The 21,578-nt window shown below is 37.4% G+C and overlaps 1 protein-coding gene across 4 annotated transcripts in view; it reads left to right on the plus strand.

Annotated features, from left to right (window-relative positions):
* PAN3 (poly(A) specific ribonuclease subunit PAN3) overlaps positions 1-21,578 on the plus strand; it is a 72,556-nt gene that overhangs the window by 20,516 nt on the left and 30,462 nt on the right. For 3 of the 4 annotated variants that reach the window (XM_032219374.1, XM_032219375.1, XM_032219372.1), the window contains exons 3-5: positions 5,045-5,111; positions 6,870-6,940; positions 13,769-13,930. In XM_032219374.1, the coding sequence (XP_032075265.1) occupies positions 5,045-5,111; positions 6,870-6,940; positions 13,769-13,930 (300 nt within the window). The remainder of the gene's footprint in view (positions 1-5,044; positions 5,112-6,869; positions 6,941-13,768; positions 13,931-21,578) is intronic. The other variant, XM_032219373.1, reaches the window with a different exon arrangement.

The following is a 21,578-nucleotide window of genomic DNA, read 5'->3' on the forward strand; positions in this document are numbered from 1 at the left end:
ATCCGAGTCCATCAGCAGTTCAACCGGATCCCGCTGGGCCACAACAGTTAGGTTAGGTTTCTTTAGCTCCTTATTGTTTCTTCTCAACTGTCAAAAGTGTGGATTGCCTGTCTTGACTTCTGACGCACGGAACAGGCTTCCGTGCTGCTGCGATTGCAGCTACACCGTGGGATGGCTCATTAGCGGCTGCTGGCGAGCTTCAGGGGCAGGTAGACAGCTAGGAACCCCCTAAAACACTGTTGGAGGACTTCTTGATAGCCAGAGGCTCTCCTGAGCCTTCCGAATAGCCAACAGCTTCCCCGGTGCTGCTCTAGGCATGCGGTGGCCATTTTGAAAAGGAAAAAAGTTCACATGCTTTATACTGAGCTGTTTCAAGGCGCTGCGGCCTGTTCCTTTGCAGACCGCCACCTGGGTGGGGGTGGTTTCTAATTATATGGCCTCACTCCGGGTCTCCAGACAAGCCTCTCCCTCCCCAGGACTTCCAACTGGGCGGCTGCAGGGATTTTGGCTATTGTTTGGTCATCCCCTGGTATTTAAATCTAGCGCGGATCCGCAAGCGCTCTGGACATATTCTGACAGGTGCCATTTTGTCCTGCCTTTTCTTCAACACTTGGGACGTTGACTGTTTCTGAGGACATTCAGGTCCCATCTTCTGTCCTAAAGCCTTGTTTCTTTGGCTCAGTAAGCCAGTTCTGCCTCAGTGCCTGAAACTATGGCTAACACCATGGATGCTGAATCCAATTCCCAGGCGGACCTACCACCAGTAAGCGCAGCAGGCTCAACCCTGCTGTTAAGGGTGAGGGGGCCAGGTGCCCTCCAAGGGGAAGCAGCCCAAACCCAGGAAGGCGTCCAAGGCTGCAGAGAAGATGGCTGAAAGACGCCAAAGGGCCCTTGAAAAGCAATTCCCAAGGGCTCAATCGGCCCAGAAACCTGCAAAGAATTCCTCTCCACCCATGGAGGAGATTGCAGGTCCTTCCCTTCCCACTCCTCAGCGGGATAGGTCCCCATTCCTGGCAGGGGAAGATGACTTTGGTTTTTCACCCAATCCCTCTAGGGCTTCTTCCAGGTCTCCCTGTCCATCTCTAGCTGAGGAGTCCATGAATGAGGCCTGCTCTATTATTGAGGAGGAATCCTTGCCTCCACCTGAGGCCGGACCTAGGGCCTTGTGCCCTCCTGAAGACCAAGAGCTTCAGCTGTCCTTGGAAATGCAAGAAGTAGTCGCACATGCGATTTCCCAGGAGATTGCGGAAGGCATCCAACAGTTAGGGATCAACTTACCTAGACAGGCCAACAACTCAAGCAGGGCTCGCACTGCTGGGACTAAGAACCCACCGGCTAGACCCTCCTCTCCGACCCCTTCGGGAGTCAGTGATGTGTCCGAGGCGGAGGAATAGCAATAGCAATAGCAGTTAGACTTATACACCGCTTCATAGGGCTTTCAGCCCTCTCTAAGCGGTTTACAGAATCAGCATATTGCCCCCACAGTCTGGGTCTTCATTTCATCCACCTCGGAAGGATGGAAGGCTGAGTCAACCCTGAGCCGGTGAGATTAGAACCGCTGAGATTATAACCGCTAAACTGCAAATAACAGTCAGCTGAAGTGGCCTGCAGTACTGCACCCTAACCACTGAGCCACCTCAGCTCATTGGAAGGTGAGCAGGACGTTCCTGATCTATCAGAGGACGAAAATCCTCTCCCCGATACACCCGCCTTCTTAGGCTTATTCAAGCCCTCAATGTTTAGAGGTATCCTTACCAAGGCCAGGGCTTCAGCCCCCCCAAATGGGTCAACCAGCTCAGGCAGACAAGCCTTCCACTGATCAGGGCAATAAAGATATCAGGATCCTGGTGCAGGGCTCTTCAAGGAGACCACTCCTCCTCAGGATCTGGTCCCAGCCCCCCAGCTGTTCCTGGATGTTATCCAGCAGCAATGGGCCCAACTGGGTTCGATGGCTAGTCCCAGTGGGGTAGATAAGAAGCTGTATACCATGGAGAGTAGCCTTGAGGATCTCTTAAAGCTTCCTCAGGTGGATGATCCCATTGTAGCGCTAACTTCCAATTTAGTGCTTCCAGCCAACCTCCTGGAAGGCTTAAAGGCTGAGGACAAGAGAGAGGAGAAGGCCTCTCATAAAACTCACCTGGCCACTGCATGGGCCATGAGAGCATCTTCTTCCTCTTCTTACTTTAGCATGGCAGCGCTATTTTGGCTCCGCAAACTGCTGTCCAGCCTGCCGGCGGGGGACACCAGAGTGCTCCAGGATGTGAATAAAATCATAGCGGCTGTCGAATACTCTGCCGACGTCTCGCTTAATGCCACAAAATTTTCCTCCAGAGCCCTCGCCTCCAATGTCACTTCATGCCATCTGCTGTGGCTTCGCCACTGGCAGGCGGACATGAAGGCGAAGTGGAAGCTTGCTTCTGCTCCCTTTAAGGGAGGAAAGCTTTTTGGGGAGCCCTTGGATTCGGTCCTCATTGAATCCAAGGATAAACGTAAAATCCTGCCAGTGGTCACCAAAAAGTCAGACCACAAGGGTCAGTCCTTTAGTAGGCAGCCCTTTCAGAACGCAGAACACCCCCCCAGCCTCCTCTGGGGGATTTAACCGGTCATACTCCCAATCTCAGGATAGTGCCCAAGACAGGTCACGGGCACGATCAGGGACAAGAACAGGCAACAGGACAACTGCAGGCCCTTCTAAGGGGGGGTATTCCAACCATCCCTTTCAGAAGTTGAAGTGACCGTCACCGGTCCCCTCTTATAGGTGGTCGTCTCCAACTATATGGCGCTCAATGGGAGGGGACAACAACGGACACTTGGATTCTGAATATGGTCCATCACGGCTTGACCCCGGAATTTCTCTCAATTCCCCCACGGACCTTTGTCCGTTGTCCCATTCCCAAGTCTGCCCACAAGTGCCAGCTGATGCGGGCGGAGATAGGACATTCGCTGGAGATAGCGGCCCTAGACACGGTCCCCAGGGGTCAGGAGAGCAGGGGGTTCTACTTGATCCTCTTCCTGGTCCCAGAGTCTTCAGGGGCAGTAAGGGCAATACTGGACCTCAAGAAACTCAACATCCATCTAGCATACAAGCGCTTCAAGATGCAGTCTCTTCAGACCATACTGGGTTGCATCAGGCAGGGCGACCTCCTAACTTTCATCGACTTGAAGGAGGCATACCTGCATGTTCCCATTCATCTGGTGCACCGCAAGTTCCTGAGGTTCCAGTTTGCCAACCAGCACTACCAATACAGGGCCCTCCCTTCAACCTCTCGTCGGCCCGAAGGACATTCACCAAGCTTCTGGCTGCCATCGCAGTGCATCTTGGATCTCTCCCAGTGAGACTCGAATGCTACCTGGACGATGTTCTCATTCACTCGTCGTCAAGATATCTCAACATCACCATCCGCGTTCTCCAACGCCACGGGTTCTCAGTCAATCTCAACAAGAGCCACCTGACTCCCAACATCCAGAATCCAGCATCTCGGTGATCGACTCCAGGAGCTGCAAAGTCTTTCTCACACGGGAGCGGGTGGACAGCATCAGATCTCTGGTGAGACGTATCTGAGTGGCAGGATCAGCGTCCATCATCTCTCTCTCCCAGTTGCTAGGAAAACTAATCTCTTGCATCTCAGTGGTTTCTTGGACGCGTCTGCATGAGCGAGAGTTCCAGTGGTTCCTCCTACCGATCCAGAGACGCAAGGCCAGCAACTCCAGGAGGTGGTGTGCCTCCCTCCAAGGGTGGTTCGGTCCCTCAGGTGGTGGCAGTCGGAGGTCCTGCTAAGGGGATCCTTATTCAAGGAACCAGGTGCCTGGTCATAACAACGGAAGCCAGCCTATACGGTTAGGGTGCTCATCTCCAAACTCACGTAATTCAGGCTAGGTGGTTGCATGCGGAGCTCACCCACAACATAAATTGCCTGGAGCAAAATGATCAGGGGTGAGATAGGTCAAGACTTGTGGGAGCTACATTGATTGTCAATTTGCTCCTTGGTACATTCGAATGCTTAGGGCTTGTATGTCTTCAAGACCATATATTCTTAGCTAAAATTTGCCCATCAGAGGTTATAGCAGAGAAGATGGATGATCAGTTAGGCAAAGGCTCTGTTATTGCTTTCCAATTTGGAATAGTTTACTTCCCAGAACTTTTTCCCAGGTGAAAAGGTTCAGGAAAGTGCAGAGCTTCAGAGACTCTGAAGTTGTAAAGTGAATTAATGATGTTTCTCCTGGGGTTAAAACCACAACAAAGTAGGTTTGAGTGAGACTGTTCGGACCCAGCTCCCAAACACAACAAAGTGTCTGTAGTTAAATCAATGATTCTTTTATTAGGAGCCTCCCCCCCCCCCCAGCAGGTTAACAAGTCTGTCTGGCAGAGAAATGAATCGTTGTCTGCCACACCTATTCATCTCCGCCCCCTGCCTTTTATCCCCAGAGCTAGGGTGGGGCTTCACTAGCAGTGATGGATCTTCTGTTCCAAGGATCGGCCAGTAGATTTCCACTGCTCTCCTCTCCTCTGCTTTCTGCACAGCCGCGTGTCAGGCACTGGCCCCAGCTGTTTCTCCTCTTCCTCTTCAGCCACCTCCAGACATGGGGGCTGTTGACTTCCATCTGAGGGATGATGGACTGCCCAGGCTCCACCTCTGTCTATCTCTGACAACTCCATTCCCTCTTTCCCCACGGAGCTCTCAGGTTGTGTTGATGCTAGCCCTGACTCACACACTGCCTCCTCATCTGATTTGGCTGCTGGAGGGGTCGGTGGCTGACAGGCCACAACAGAGACAGGAAGTACTTTCTGACTGTATGATCTGTTAGAAAGTAGAAAAGCCACTGCATGAAATAGTGAGTTCTTCACAAGAGGTTTTCAATCAGAGGCTGGATGATTAACTGTCAGATATTTGCAGATTTTGTACTAGATGACTTCTAAGATCCCTTCTGACTCTCATTCTATGGGCGTTAATCCATGTTAATCTGTTTTGAGTTATAGACATCTGGAGGCAAATAGTCTTAATACCTTAATTCACTATACAATTCTATTTTTCATTTTCTGCAGAGGATGACAAATAGCAGCAGTTCACCTAGCCTTCTTAATGACAGTGCCAAGCCATATGCAGGCCACGGTAAGAAAGCTTTAAAATTATGTTGAAGCTATTTTATAGAAAAAAATACATATGGTTTAGAACCTCATTATTTAAATAATGCGTACATTTCAAACCGTTTGTTACAAACTGTTTTAGGATTAATTTGAACTGGTGTTCTGAGTTTTGTTTTTTTACATTGCTGATCTGCAATTTAAATCAGCAGATTAAGTATTTTAAGATTTTGGGATGAAAGATGTAATATTTTAGATGAAAACATCAACTGGGATTCATTGCCACTTTTATTGCACCCAAGAATATGGATTTGGTTAGGGAAATTGCTATATTTACATTATTAAAATGATACTAAAACAGACAGCAGTGTACATTTAAGGGCTATATAATTAAATGTTCTTAATTTACATACTTGTATTTTGGTGATTTAAATAATTTAGAAGGAAAGCTTTGTATCATGAATATATCTTATCTTCTGTACATTATAAAGAGCTATATTGTGGGTATAATTAGTTTTAAGGGGGACGCGGTGGCTCAGTGACTAAGAAGCTGAGCTTGTCGATCAGAAAGGTCAGCAGTTTGGCATTTCGAATCCCTATTGCCTCATAACGAAGTGAGCTCCCGTACTTGTCCCAGCTTCTGCCAACCTAGCAATTCGAAAGCATGTAAAAACGCAAGTAGAAAAATAGGGACCACTTTTGGTGGGAATGTAACAGTGTTCTGTGTGCCTTCGGCATTTAATCATGCCGGCCACATGACCACGGAGACATTTGGCTTTGAAATGGAGATGAGCACCACCCCCTAGAGTTGAGAACAACTAGAACATATGTGTGAGGGGAACCTTTACCTTTAATTAGTTTTATCTAAAATCCTTCAAAGCAGTCATCTATGATAAACATAGCTAATAATGGGAGTTGAATTAAGGTCTAAAGTTGCTCTAGTTCTTCAGAAACTATGCTAAAAGCTATCAGCCAAATAAACTACCGAAGACAGCAGTATTTCTGATTTTTGTAAAAACAATTTTTTAGAAGAATAATTGAACATTTTCACCAATTTTCCATTTTATTTATTACAATTCCTTGACTATAATCTAAGAAGCTATTATTCATATAATATTTTACATGCAATCATTAGTACCATATTTTCTGGAATATAAGATGCTCCAGAGTATAAGACACACCTTAGTTTTTGGGGAAATAAAATAATTCTGCCTCTACCTACCAGCATCCATCGGTATTCATCTGGCAATCGTCCTTAGCAAACAGTCTGGTGAGCTTCAGCACATTAGCTTGACTCGGCATGAGCAGCTGATTGGTGGGTGGATTGGCCTCCCGGAATACTCCCAATCAGCTGTTCCCAGAGGTGAACTTTAGCAGCAGGTTCACTGGTTGTAAGCATCCCTCACTAATTGTGAGTGAACCTCATTGGGGCTGATACACAGCTTTAAAAACACAGCTGATTGTCACAGGGCACTCCAGTGAGTACAGCAGGTGAAGTATTGAACCGGTCAGACAAGGCAGCAGCTGTTCCAGGTTGCCATTTTGGTCTCTGCGCCTCTCATTTTCAGCCTCCGAATGCTCCGTTTGAGACCCATTCAAGGCTAAGTGGATTGCCAAAGTACATCGCTGCCGATCACCACCCAAAAAAACAATGTGGAGAGACCAAAATCTGGGTGTGCAGAGGCCTAAATGAATAAATGTGCTGTTTGAGGTTTATTTGGTTCTTTTGGCAAAACTTTACTATTGAAATAAATTTATTTTGTACTTTATAAAATTTGTTTTCCAGATCCTCTTACTTCACCTAGTTCATCTTTGTTTAATGATTTTGCTGCCCTCAGCTTATCTCAAAGAAGAAAAGTAAGTATCATCAAACGTTATAATTTCTGTATCCAAATAATGAAAAATATGTATATGAATAGTGTTTAAATGTTAATTATTATTAATTATTATTAATAGTAGCATATTAAGCACATTTGTGAACTTTATATTGTAATACAATTATTTACTTATTTAATAATGACCCAAACAAGTTTCCTTCACTTTATGTACCATCTCTTGTAAACATTCAGTATGAATTTTAATACTGTAATATTATCGGTGGCTAGTGTTAAACAAGTATTTCAGTTAAGAAATTGTTACTTTTTAATCTAAAGCAAACTTATTCAGAGTGTCTCTGGATCTTGTTGTACCCATGTGCAATCTATTCAGCAATTTCCATATTTCCCAGCTTTCTCAGACAAGATGCCAGCTCCTCTGTTGGTCCTATCCAGTGTTGGTTCTTGTTTGAAGAATTGTTTGAAGTCTTCCATCGACCCAAGGAAGCTTTTCCTCATCTCTGATGAGCTGGTTGTAGGTCATAGAGAGAGCGTTGTCTAGATGTAGATGATTTAAGCCTCTCTCTGTATGTTTCTTCTCTGCAAACGGCAGACAGGACAATGCCAACAATGCTGATTTATCTCAGATTGGGCAAGCGTATATTCACCTGCTCAAGAGCATGAGCTGCTATCTGAAGGAACCTTTGATGGCACCCCACTAGGTTATCTCTTTCATTATCTTTATCAGAATTATTAGGAAGATAAATGTCCCTGGATATCCTTCCAGCTATCTAAATTATTGAATTTTTGGAACATTACTTGGGACAAAATCTCTCTAACTTGTTTCCCCGGAGTGATTACTATCATTATTTACTTTAAAAAAAAAATCAATTATGTGCTGTCAAATAGTTTTCAATCTCCAGTGATTCCATTTATTTTTTTTATTCCACCTTTATTATTTTTATAACTGACACAATACCCATCTCCTATTTTCCCCACAACAACTTTGGAAAGTAAGTTGGGCTGACTGGCCCCAAATCACCCAATTGGCTTTTCAGGTGGGACTAGAACTCACACTCTTCTGGTTTCTAGCTTGGGTACCTTAACTGTTAGACCAAACTAGTTCACCATGACAATTTATTCTCCATGACGATCAATTCCTAAGCTGTTCTTTCAAGTATCCCAACAGTGCATTCATTGAACTGAGTTCACCCAACTTACTCCTGGTCATCCTCCTTTTCTCCTATCTTTCCCAGTACTAAGTTTTTTTCCAGAGACTTGAGTCTTAACACAGAGTGTGTCAAAGCAGGATAATTTGAGCCTAGTTATTTGTCCTTCAAGTCAGAATTTTGGGTTGATTTGTTTCCATTGGATTGTTTTCTTCATTATCCATTATTCTGGTATTCAGAATAATCGAGTTGGAATGGACCTTGGAGGTTTTCTAGTCCAGCTATCTGCTCAAGGAAGTATCCCTATACCATTCCAGACAAATGGCTGTATAATCTCTTCTTTAAAACCTCTAGTGTTGGGGTACCCATGGCCTTTGGCGGCAACTGTTCCACCTAGTAATTATTTTCACTGACAGGAAATTTCTCCTTAGTACTTGATTGGATATGTCCTTGAAACATTTCCATCTGTTACCTCTTATCCTGCCTTCAGTGCTTTGTAAAATAGGTTGACCCCCTCTTCTTTGTGGCAGCCCCTTAAATATTGGAAGATTGATAGCATGTCATTCCTAGTCTTTCTTTTCTTCAATATCAAAGTTCAAAGTCAGCAACATTTTTCCTATCTTGCTTCTTTGAAACCTGATTTTTGCTTCCACAGAGTGCTACAGGGAATAGCATGGCTTGTACGATTCTGATCTTTGTAGATATAGACATAATAATGGCACTTGAATATTTTTTTCCAAGGTTTTTATGGTTGCTCTACCAAGTGCTAGACTGTGGCATATATTTTCTGACTGCTTGTTCTTTTGCTGTTTATATCCACTGCTGAAGCTGCGCACTGCTTCAGTTTCTTCATTGTCAATTCTAAGGCTGATTGCATACTTTGCTGTCATTAATTTGTGTTTAATTTTAATGCTATGTTTGGGTTCTTTGACTTTTAGTACCAGGGCTTGTAGATATTTGCATTTTCTGTCATATTTTTAAAAAGCATTTATATAGTATTCCAATCTACAAAAACTCTGCTTGGTATACAAGAATAGAATGTACCATTAAAATGTTTATATAGGCATAAATCAAATAGCTACTTTTGTATCTTTACTATGTGTTAAATGCCTCCTAAAATAAAATAGGTTTTAGCGCCTTATAAAAGTTAAGAGGGATGGGGCCAGACATCAGGGAATAATTTTTTCATCTAAAGAAGATGTAGTGTTAGGTTTGGAAGTCAAGCAATCAGGTGAACAGATGTAGGATCTTCTGTTTTAATACTTACACTTGGCGCTGCTTTCTCTAAACAGATAAGTGTGCTTTTGATCCTTCTAAAGAATATTTTTGCCTCTTGGAACAAACATTCCTCAAGCCTTGTAATAAGTTGAGAATTGAAGATTCAAGAGAATGAACAGTATTTCTATCTCGCTTACAGCAGATGAAAATAACAAATGGCTAAATAAATAAAAAAAACCTCATCTTGCCAAAGGTCATAATAGCAGTTTTAAATCTTCAGTGTAGTGCATGGTTATAAATGATCTTAAGTGTTAGGATGCTATATTAAGGGACTTTTTAAGAGTATTTCCACTTCTTCACAATGATAATGATATTCAAATCCCCAAAATTAGTCTTTTCTACCCACAGACTCAACAAATCCCATCTACATCCTGATTTCAGAATGTGTGGGCTTCTTTGGATAGGATCCACACTCTGTGTGTTTCTCCAGTTTCATTAATTAACACAATAATGGCCAAAATAAGCACAGTGCTATTATGTCTTCTTAACATTCTGCTGACAAGGCTAATCATGGTTCATCTTGTTATTTCTTCTTATCCAGTCACTTTCCCAAATCCCAAAACTCGGCAATATGAGGATTTCATATTCAGATCATCCAAAATTTCATTTCGCCTCTTTCCCTATCTCTGTTTTATTACTCCCCTTCCATAATTTGGATATCATTTTTTTTAGAGCCAGCAAAAATAAGCAAAATACCCTTTAGTGCCTATATTACAAGGGAAGGAAATATTATTATAAAAGTTAATTGTAATAGATACATGTCTGCACTAGCACAGAATCCATATTGATAAATTTTCAGATCTCTTTAAAAAACCATGCTTAACAACAAGCATTCTGCTATTCTACAAAATTTATTTTCAAAATTGTTCTTTAAAATTTTTCAGTGTTTATAATATTTAAATATAATATCAGTGTGTCTTGTCCATTTGCAACTTTATCATATCTGTAATCTGTTTGGCAAATGATTAAAATATGGATAAATCTAGACATCAGTTGGGTTATTGAATTCTAACAGAAATTGAATTTCTAGTTCAGTTTGAATCTTCAGTTATAATTTAGGCAAATGCTTCTGCTGTGCAGAGACAAACGTAATTCAACAGTTACTAATAGAATTTTCTCAAACCTTAATAATAAGCAGCCTAGACTTTCATGTTAGCTTTTTCTGATGGATTGTGTTCTTTTTTTAATAAAAACACCGCAGATTTAAGAAAATGAAGAACAGCTATTTGTCACTCAATTATGTTCTTTTTCCTATATGGAATTGCTTGTTCAAGGTACATCTTACTTTTTCAGTTGATGAATTAGTGGTTGAGAATATAATTTTGAAAGGAAAGGAAAAATAAATGGGAAGGTTATATTTTTATACCTCCCTCATTTTGTAGCTTTAGAAAAAACATAGTTTCGACAGTCAGTTATAAGACAGGATTTTAAACCATCCTTGTCTTTATGATATAAAATGGAATTTAATTCAGGACTGACTGATTGAAAATATATTTTAAATAAACTAATCTTGAAGAATATTTTTTTGTTTTCTTTAACATAGGCAGATATTTTCACAAGTAAAATTGAATCTACAAATTTAATATGCATACAGTTTTCAACTTCTACATATAGAAAAGCTTAACTTAAAACATATATCCTTTAAATCAGATGCTACCGTTGTTATGCTTTAATGCATTGTGATATAAATTGTTGCAGTTGAATTGAATTTTACACATAATCCAAAATAACATACTTGAACCTTATTCACGCGCTCACAAATTAATAAAATAAAGTGAAATTTTATATCGATTAATATGGTAATTTTTTTATTTATATTCTTTAAGTTAGGAGCAATTTATACCCATTTTAATGAACAGCCAGATTAAAACTCATTTCTTTCAATTGAAGTTATTATATACTTACTTGACAAGTCTTAAATATAAGATAATGATAACATGAGTATGTGCTACTCTAATATAAGATGTTTTAATTTTTGTTAGACATTTTTTCCCAAAACACTTGCTGCTCACTGCCCAGTATCAGATGTTGAGTAAGAAGTCAATATCAATAAATAATATGGTGATATATTCTCTGAAATTCTTCCTAATATTCTAAATTGGAGTCTGTGGTATAAGAATTACACTAACTTGTGTGCCTAGAATGACACAACATGCTTAATTTATGTAAGAAGATTAGTATAAGATTGCTAAGTACTCTTTAATATATTTATAGTTTTTAATGTAAGACTACATTTTGCCATATATAATGTATGGGGGTGATGTAAGTAAATAATTATCATTACTTAAATCATAGAACATGAACTGTTAAGGGATACAAAATAGAAAGATGCTTTGTATTTTGCCATTCTTTATTTTGAGAACTGGAAATTTTCCACTTTTATTTTTTATCCTGAATTATTCATGAATCCCTGGCCTATTTTCCAACTATTAGCTGGTAAAAAATTGTACATTTGGATTCATGAAAACCATGGTATCCGTTTTGTTACAATCAGAGTACAATACGGAGACAAATTTAATAAATACATATAGGATTTGATATACTGCATTATGCATTAATATGTTTGGACGCATATTGTGTTTATGAGTCTGTGTGCATATACATGGACAGACATACAATAATGGGGGAAGGGTTTTTAGAGAAAAAACCTTTGGGCTTTAATCCCTTTGCTTTATGTGTGAATGAATTTGAACACCAAAATATTTATTTTTTCTAAATAACCATAGGATGTATGTATACAGCTTTACTGAGTGGATAAAGAAGTTGATAAACTGAAGGTGCTCCCGGTCTTTTTGTTATCCAGAAGAATCTCAAAAGAAAAAGAAGCATCGTTTATTTAGGGCTTGTCTGTATTTCAAATATGAGTAGTCACTCTGAAGTTATATCAATGAGCAAGGAATGATCAAAAAGCATCTGTCTCCTTGTTTAGATGAATATGGAATTTCTCTGGTGCCATAAATGTTTGTGGGTATTATATGGATGGGTAATATAGACAGTTTGAAGTTCACAATTTATTTATCTTTTTAAAATTCAAGTTATATTTCCTGATACCAAGGATTTAACTTCTGGGAAATCAAGTCATTAGCTTCTGGGTAATCGAGTCTACTTGTGCAATGGAATTGTTTGAGAACTCACACTTGTCTGTTAAGAAGGGAGTGCACCTGAATATCTTCTCAAACTAATGCAATAAACTAATAAACCATTTTTTTATTTCATTAGTTACAGTGGAATCTTTGTATCTGTCCTTCTCTCTAGTATTTATACATATGATTGCTTTTAGTTTATTTCTTTTGATTTCTATTATAGCAATATGTTCTAGCAATTTATGCTATTACATTATAGAGAGCCAGAATTAAGATTAAGGAGGTACTATGAAATTACATCCAGCCCTTTGTATTATGCCATTTTGCAATTTCTTTTCATTTAGAATAGGCTCTCCATGGTTTAATCTTCAGTTACTTTTATGTTACTATATGCTGTGTAAGCCTTAGCATTACTCAACAGAAGACCTGAATTTTATTGCACAAACATCTAGATTTGGTTCTAAAGAAAGGTATGCTATAAATATATTTCTTTACTCTTTAATCTTTTTGTTGGATTGTCCCTACATTTTTGTAAAATAATGTTTATTTGGCTTAGGATTGGAATTGGCTAACTGAACATTACAGTTGAAATTGAAAATGCAAGCTTTATTAATCCTGGCTAATTTTTTAAAAAAGTATGATGATTTTATGATTGACACTTTACTTTTAGATTAGTTTTTATATTTTACTATTTTTGTAGAGCAAATTAGAATTCAGTACTAAAGCATCATTTGTTATTGCATATGCATATTTAAAAGTATGATTCCAAATTTACAAATGTTTGCTTACCAGAATGTTATCTGCTAGCAGAAATCAGTGTAATAAGATATCGTGTGAATTTTAGAATTGATTGAAAGCTATGTTTGCAAAATGGACAATTTTATACTTAAAAAAGTTTATCAGTGGGCTTTCAAATTTCAAATGTCTTTAAATCATTACAGAATGTAAAGATGTTTTATTTGAATGCCTATTTTCAATTCTGGAACTTTGAGGATTGCATAATTTCCTGGTTAAAAGAATATGAAAAGCAAAGCATGTAGGGTTGCTAATAATGATATTATGAAAAGGAAGCTCCACTTCTTTGCAAATGATACATCCTGAATATATTTGCTTGGAATTCAATACGTCTTACGTTGAATAGATATATATTGGATTATGCTAAAGATTGTTCAGTTTTTGCTTACACTTGCCCTGTGAACTTCCTTTTATAAGTCATAGCAGTTAATATGGAAGCAAACCATCTTAGAAATTTTACTTGCAAATTGTTTCCTATTCCACCAATCAAACCAAAGATCTAAGGGATACTGGGAGTGCCCTAGTTTTTTTCCTTCTTTTTCATAGCCAAGAAAGTATCGACTGGGGATGCTGGAAGAGAGGATAGTTCCGGTGGGATCAAAGGCACGGAAATCAAAGAACACTATTGGCTGCTTGGCTGACAGGTGTAAAACAGGAGTACCCATCAATATGATTTGGTGGAACAGAGTCACAGAAAACAATTTACAGGTAAAATTACTTTTTCCTAGTCACTTTAATTAATTTGGGGTACTCATTTATTTTTGGAAGATGCTGAGATCAGATACATGCAGTGGGATTGAAATTTGATCAAAGCCTTCACAGAAAAACGAATAAATACAAATGAGTTTCTTAATGTCTCAACTAATGTCTCTTAGTTTGAATGGTAAGAATAATATAATTTAAAAACTCGTAGTAGTCATGTGCCATTTTTTAAAAATTAGATGATATTCTAGTTAAAATTATCATTTAGGAAGAATGTTAATAAAACAATGTTAATATACTGTTTATTTTAGATGTCCTTGTCTGGCTTATAGTGAGGAGAAGCCAGAATCCCTGGTAGGTGCAACATGGTATAGGATATTCATTGCCATCCTTTGTTTCTTTGCTGTCTCCAATCATTAGTCGCTAAACTATAATAGAACTCAGTAAATTATAAAGATTACCTACTTCATAACTACTAATACAATGGTTAGTAAGTTATAATAGTCTAAAATCTTTTTTTTTATTAAGCCTTTAGAAAAGAGAAATCATGTAAAATGCCAATAAATTTTTCATCACAATCACAAGTATGGAGAAACAAACATTCTTCAAATTTAATATCCTGTTTCAGTTTTGTCTTAGTATAATAGATTTATGGGGATGTGCAAAAATCATCTATTCAGGACTGGTATGATTTCTCTAAAAGGTTTAGTTCCTGAGCTGGTCGGTTTTTCATGTCTGCTTTGCTTTCAGTAATTTTTACTGCACTAATTAATAGTGATAATAAAGGGGAAAAAACTTTGAGATGTCCTGTTCTTAGCTGCCTTTCCAGATCATAGTAACAGCAACAAAAAGTATAATAATATCATACTTGTAAGTTAATGCAAGAAAAGGAAAAATAGGACATGTTTGAGGGAAGAAGCTCATAGCAGTGGTCTTATTCATGAAAAGAATGTAGCATTGAAGTACAGATCTTACATTAAGTCAAACACAAATTATGAATACAATATTGTACAAAATTAGCATGTAAATAAGTTCAATGGTAGTAGTAGGCATTACTTTTGCAGTATTATTTTATATAGCAATTACAATAGCAAAAGGATGCATTTTGTGCCTGGAGAATTACTACTAACTAAGAAGTTAATGTTTCAGAAATGCAGCTGTTATTAGTTTGCATCTTAAAAAGAGAGATTTTTGAGGGATTTGGAAGGACCTTAAGAATCTTAGTATTAATTTTATATTCAATATTTGCTTCAAACAGAAGAGGTGGAATAGCAGAATGTCAGAATAGTTGAAACTCAGTGACTAAATAAACTACTCTGAATTATTTTCATTGTAATAATTTCTTCAGATGAGTAGACAGGTTTGTCTTCTTGAATCTAGAACATTTCATAGCTTTAGTTTTGGAAGATACAAACTGTTTGTCATATATTTTATAATATAACAATATATTTTATTGTTCATCATATAAGAACAATCATACAACAATAGCACATATCATATATGTTCTATTATTATAGCACATAACAATATCACAGTTCACTTATTCATGACTTGGGGAAGCCAAATAGTACTTTGGTTTTGGATAGATCTTACATCTTTATAGTTTAAGAGAAAACTTTAATATAGACTGTTGCTTAATGAGGGTGTGGTAAATTTTGTTGTTGTTCCTTAATGACTTGACTTATATACCCTCTCCTTTCAGTTCAAGATGAGCTTGTATTGAGTAGATAATACTATAAAGTTTTTGGTTTGTAAATTTTTAACAGGTCTAGAACTTTGTTATTCAGTAAGCGAGAATGGATTTCTATTTGTCTTCTCATATTTCTTACTTTTCTGATACAGCTCTCAGTCCAGAGAATCTGTTCTGAATGTCCAAGGACTAGTTGCTATAAGACTTAAAATGATTTTACGGGGGGGAAATCAGCCCACTGCATATCCAAAGGTGCTCTTTTCAAAAGGCAACTGGGCTTTCTTGGTTAAATTTTTTTCGCTTCTCCCATAGAGAACTGAAGAAGCTGATTGGATGTGAGCAAACATTTTCAAAGGAAAAAACCCCCAAAGTTTAGTTGCCTTTTGGAAAAAGTACCTTTGAAACAATCATGACTAGGTTGATTGAGAATCTCCACAGACATTTATCCCACAATAGATTATGCTTTTTTTCCTGTCAGGCAATCAAGTTATCTTTTTTATACATGGATGCGGGCTTGCAGTGCTGTATTTCAGTATAATAATATTCTTTCATTCATTGCTTAATAGAATGTGGAAAAATATAATAGCCAAACTGTGATCTACGGTATTTGTTTTAGAGAAATTAAATGTCAACATTTCTGTTTCTCACCTTTGCAAAAGACACTCAAAAGGCTATATATTTAGCTCAGAGTGGCACACACTCCCATCAATAATAGCCCAGTGAGGTATATCAAGTTGAAGGGAGGTAACTGGTCCAACGTAACTTGGTGATCTCACTAATGGATAGCTGTTCTTATGTGAAACTACCTTTTATGAGTTTCAAGTTACAATTTCAACAAATTCCATCCACTACAAATGCTTGTTAGAGGACATGAAACTATTTGAAAAGATCCAGTTGTGACCTCTTGATCATTCCCTTAAAGGAATTAATCAATTGGTAACCCATATAATTATTTTAGTATTAATTATTAAGAATTAGATTATTGATCAGTTGAGTTATTTCAGTATATTCAAACTGAAATTGTAAAATTATTGAATATGATTTTAATATGATAGCATAAACAATATAAAATAGTTGCAATTTTTTAAAAAAATCTAGCTTCGGTTCACATAAGAGCATAAAAGAAAATCCAGATCCTTCAAGACACCCTCCCTGTTTCCCCCCTCCACTCAATCCTGTATAGTTACTATGCTATAGTATTTTCATATAAAAAAGGAGAATTCAAAAGTCTATATGAAGAGAAAATTTCTGTTCTTACATTTTCTGTATAATTAAATGCTGTTTAAGGAAGTAGTGGGATTAATGTTCTGTACTGTAAAATAAAATCTGTAACATGCAAAGGTGGAATAGGTTTTGCCTGAATAACAAAAATAAATAACATGCAAATATTAGTCACTGATGAGTTAGTATTGCAGATGGGGATAACAATGGACATGAGGAGGAGGCAACCATACTAGCACAGGAAGGGTGTTTGATTTATATGAAAGAAAAAGAATGAATTTTCAGTTAGCCAGATGAATTTTAATATTACACAAAGACATGCTAATTGTACACCTCTAGAAGCATTTTAAGGAAGGATGTTGGTGACTGGATATGTATAATCTTCCCCTCTGCAACCTTAGAATATTTAAGAATGCTTTATTGGCCAAGAGTGGACACACAAGGAGTTTGTCTCCTGTATATAAGCTCTCGGTGTACATACAAACAGCAGAGTATTACAATCATGGGATACCAATAGGAAAAGATAGTAGAAAAGATGAGAAGGATAATAGTAAAACAACCTTACTACATGGGTAAATAGACATAGACATAAGACAGTACTGCGGTAATTAGGTAATCAGTGGAATGATGGCATGAAGAAAAAAACTGGCTCTGTCTACCTGTTTTGGCATGCAATGCGCTATAGTGGCATCCTGGGAGGGGGCAGTGGGGAAGAGTTGAAACAATTTATGCACAGAATGTGAGGGATATGTAGATATTTTCTCAGCCTCTTTCTGGCTCATGTAGTATATAGGTCCTTAATGGAAGGCAAGCTGTTTGCAATTGTTTTTTTTTTCTGCAGTCTTAACTATATGTTGAAGTCTCTATGTGTCCTGTTCATTTGCTGTATGACAGAGTCAATAATTCCTCTGTAGAACTGTATCAACAGCTCCTTGGGCAATTGGAACTTTCTGAATAGACACAGGAAGAACATTCTTTGTTGTTCCTTTTTAATGATGGTTCTAATGTTAGGTGTCCATTTCAAATCCTGGATGATTATAGAACCCAGAAATGTGAAAATCTTACTATTGGTACTATGTTGTCTAATACTGTAAAAGGTACTAGAACAGGAGGGCTCCTCCTAAAATCCACTTTCAACTCTACAGTTTGAAGTGTGTTCAGCTCTAGGTTGTTCCGCCTGCAGCACAGGGATCAATTGTCGTTCAATCTTCCATCTTGAATGATGCAGACTCACCACTGTCTCAAATTAGGCCAATGACTGTTGTACCATCTGCAAACTTCAGTACTTTAACAGAGGAATGCTTAGAGATGCAGTCATTGGGCTAGGTGGAAAAGAGTAATGGAGAGAGCATACAACCCTGGTGGGACCCTGTGCTAATTAAACAGGTATTCAATCTGATTTTACCTAGCTTCATCTGCTGCTTTCTATCTGTCAGAAAGCTTATAATCCACCCACAAGTGTGGACAGGCATAGCTGAGTAAGTTTAGAGTAAATAATTTCTGGATGCTGAGCTGGTCTACAAACAGGACTCTTGCATAGGTCTTTTGGGATTGAAGATGTTGTAAGATGTAGTGCAGTGCCATGACAACAGCATCATCTACCAATCAGTAGGAAAACTGCAAGGAGTCTAGCAGCGGATCTGTGATGATTTTCAGGTGGGCCAGCACTAACCTTACAAAGATTTTCATAACTACAGATGTCAGAGCAACCGGTCTCTAATGGACCTGCAGTGTAAGCTTAATCAAAGACTAAGGTGTACAGTGCACATTATACTGATTGAAAGTTATGGCACTGGAGAACAAGCCTCTCTCTCTTCATCCCATTTTTATGAAAGTATGACATTCAATTTTTATGATCCTTTTGATTTCTTTATATATATGGTAGAAAATGGTGGCAAGTAAACGGCACCTAATCTAATATATAAAAAAACAAAAGTACAGTTCTGAGAGTCATAAGAAAAGCAAAAGATGAAAAAGCTATTTTTTTGTATCTACAATATACTTGTGCCCTAACTATTCTGGAAAATGAGGTGTAAAGTTTACAGTGAAATCACTATGTGAATAACTTTAATCAAACCGCTTTCTCTTAATATATTCTGATCAGGACTATATTATGCTTAATATTTTGTTCATAAAGTCAGGAAAGTTTTATAAATGAGATGTAAGTTGGGTCTTGATTCTGTTTGTGTGTTGCTATTTATTTTATCATATTTTCCATGTTTCATATTTGAGCGGTTGTCATTAATGTATTTTAAAAGGAAGATTTTTATTCATTTTCCCTTTTCACATATTTGTACAAGATTAGCAATTGTTTCTAAGATTTGTTGTATTTGAAAATAACAATTGCTTGTGTCATGATATTTCATTAAAACTAAATATGATGGTTTCCAGTTTCTTGATAGGGAAAAATGCATTGTGTCATCTTGTTGTTTGAAAATGTTAGGGATGAAAAATATTGGATTTGGATAAGATTTCTGTAAAAATGCTGTGTTTATTTAGGAAAAGACACAGAGACAACATAGGTACAAAGGTGACTGATGCATATAAAGATATAGAGCAGACTATTAGTCTTGTAAAAGTTTAATTAATTATTAACTAATTCAAATTATATGCTGCCCATCTCACTGATAAAATGACTCTGTAATGTTCAAAAATGGCTGTAATAATTGTTCCAATAAATACGGTGTCTTGTAGATTATGGCATAATAAAATGCTATAACATTTCAGATGTGACAAGATTTTTTTAAACATTACTAAGAAGAATAGGGCGGTATTAATTTGTATTTAACAAACTGAACAGCAAAATCTTTGTTTTTTAAACTAAGTTTATATCAGGAACTCTGTTGGCTGTGATTTTTCATTTATTTTTTTTGTTTTTACTCCGTCAGCTCTTAACTGGTAGCACTATGAAAACACATTGTATTTTGAGTTAGGTTTGGCTATAGAAAAAATTGAGAATGAGTTTTGAGAGATAAATAAAATTGGGATACTTTGGGTGGCAGATATTTTCTTATTGGCTAGTGACTTCAGACAAGTGTATCTATGTTCTTAAGAATGTCTGAAGAGGTGTACATGTTAATTAAAGAACCTCAGCAGTTTTATCCATTATTTTAAATGTATAGGTTTTCAAATCAAGGACAACTTTATTGGGTAGTAAGAGAACAGCTAAAGACATTTAAAGACATGCTGATGGAAAATAAGCCTAATGTAATTATGATCAAATCTGTATATCTTTTGAAAGGTATTTAATTCTCGCCCATCCCTATCTTCAGTGAAATCATTAGCTTTATTCATAAGGGCCTCACACAAGTTCATGTATGCAGTTGCAGTATCACAAAATTTGAGACTATCACAGTGATTCACACTCCTCTCAAAGGCCTCCATTATTGTGACTTTTTCTGCACTTTATTAAATTGTGTCACTTCTCAGCAGTGTGGTGGCTTTTTGGTTATTTTGTTATTTAAGTTTCCTTGGATTTATTTTATGAAAAGACAACATATATAGTTTTTAATAATAAGAACTAGACTACTCATGACCTGTTGGCTTGCCAGACCTATTTCTGAGAAATAGAATGAGCAAGGATGGGCAAAAATGTAGTGGGAGCAGGTGGGACTTCTGGCTTCCTGCTGGCTTCCCCATTGACTCTCCTGGGAGAAAGCTGGCAAGGTGCAGTGGAAATGATAATCACTGACCGTGGCAATATGGCAGCAGTGAAACAACATTGCCAATGCTATGGGAGTAAGGGGTTCCAGATTTTTGACACATTCTTTAAGTTAGCTCATTTGAGGTGCATCGATTCAAAAATTATTGTCCTATGATGCAGAGTTTTGCTCAGTTAAATGTTACAAATATATAAACAGGAGTGTTTTACTAGTATATAATAAATTACAGGGGAAATCTCATTTATCAACCTGGATAAAAAAGGCAAATTAAAAGATAAATATTTAATATTCTGCTATATGTTAATACACTTATATATGATTATAATTCATTTTATCTTTTAAAGTATGATAATAGCCAAGAAACTCATAACCGCATTCTGAACATGCTAAAAAGAATGTTTTGTTGAGCTATTCTAATTCATCCAGGATTTGGTACTGAATTATATAACCACATCAAGATTCAAACTGGCATTTACAGCGAATGATGTTGTGAGGCGAATATAATTGTTTCTTTGTTATTTAATTTATATATATATTGATTACTATGTTCTGTTATTTTAAGTCTTTTATATTTTATGTTGTTTTAAGTTTTAGTGCCTCTGTTTTTTTCTTTAGATCATGAATAAGGTGTAATTGATAACTGAACTTTGACCATAAATCAAATTATAATAACTAACTGAAATAAGCTTTTTGAAATAATTCTACAGCCTAGTTCTCTATAATATCATACGTTTATATGAACAGACTACCATTGGCATAATGATAAAGCTGAGAATTGCTGAAATATAATTGACCCATGTGTATTGTAGATTTGCAAATCTTAAATTATAGAGTTATATGGAGATCTGTATTTCGACAGACGGTAAAAGAGTACTTATATCCAGTTAGGATGAAAATGCTCACCTTAATTGAATGTTTTCTTTTTTTTTCTCCTTCTCTTCTTTGCCATGTAATATTACAAACCAAGCACAGTTTTGAAAAGTCATGCTTAGAGAACAATTACAATAAAAGGGAATAACATATAAAGTCCACATTAACTTCGCTGGAGTAATTTTAGTCTTTGGACCTTGATATTAATTCT

Source organism: Thamnophis elegans, chromosome 6 (genome assembly GCF_009769535.1).
Source record: "Thamnophis elegans isolate rThaEle1 chromosome 6, rThaEle1.pri, whole genome shotgun sequence".
Taxonomy (NCBI): domain Eukaryota; kingdom Metazoa; phylum Chordata; class Lepidosauria; order Squamata; family Colubridae; genus Thamnophis; species Thamnophis elegans.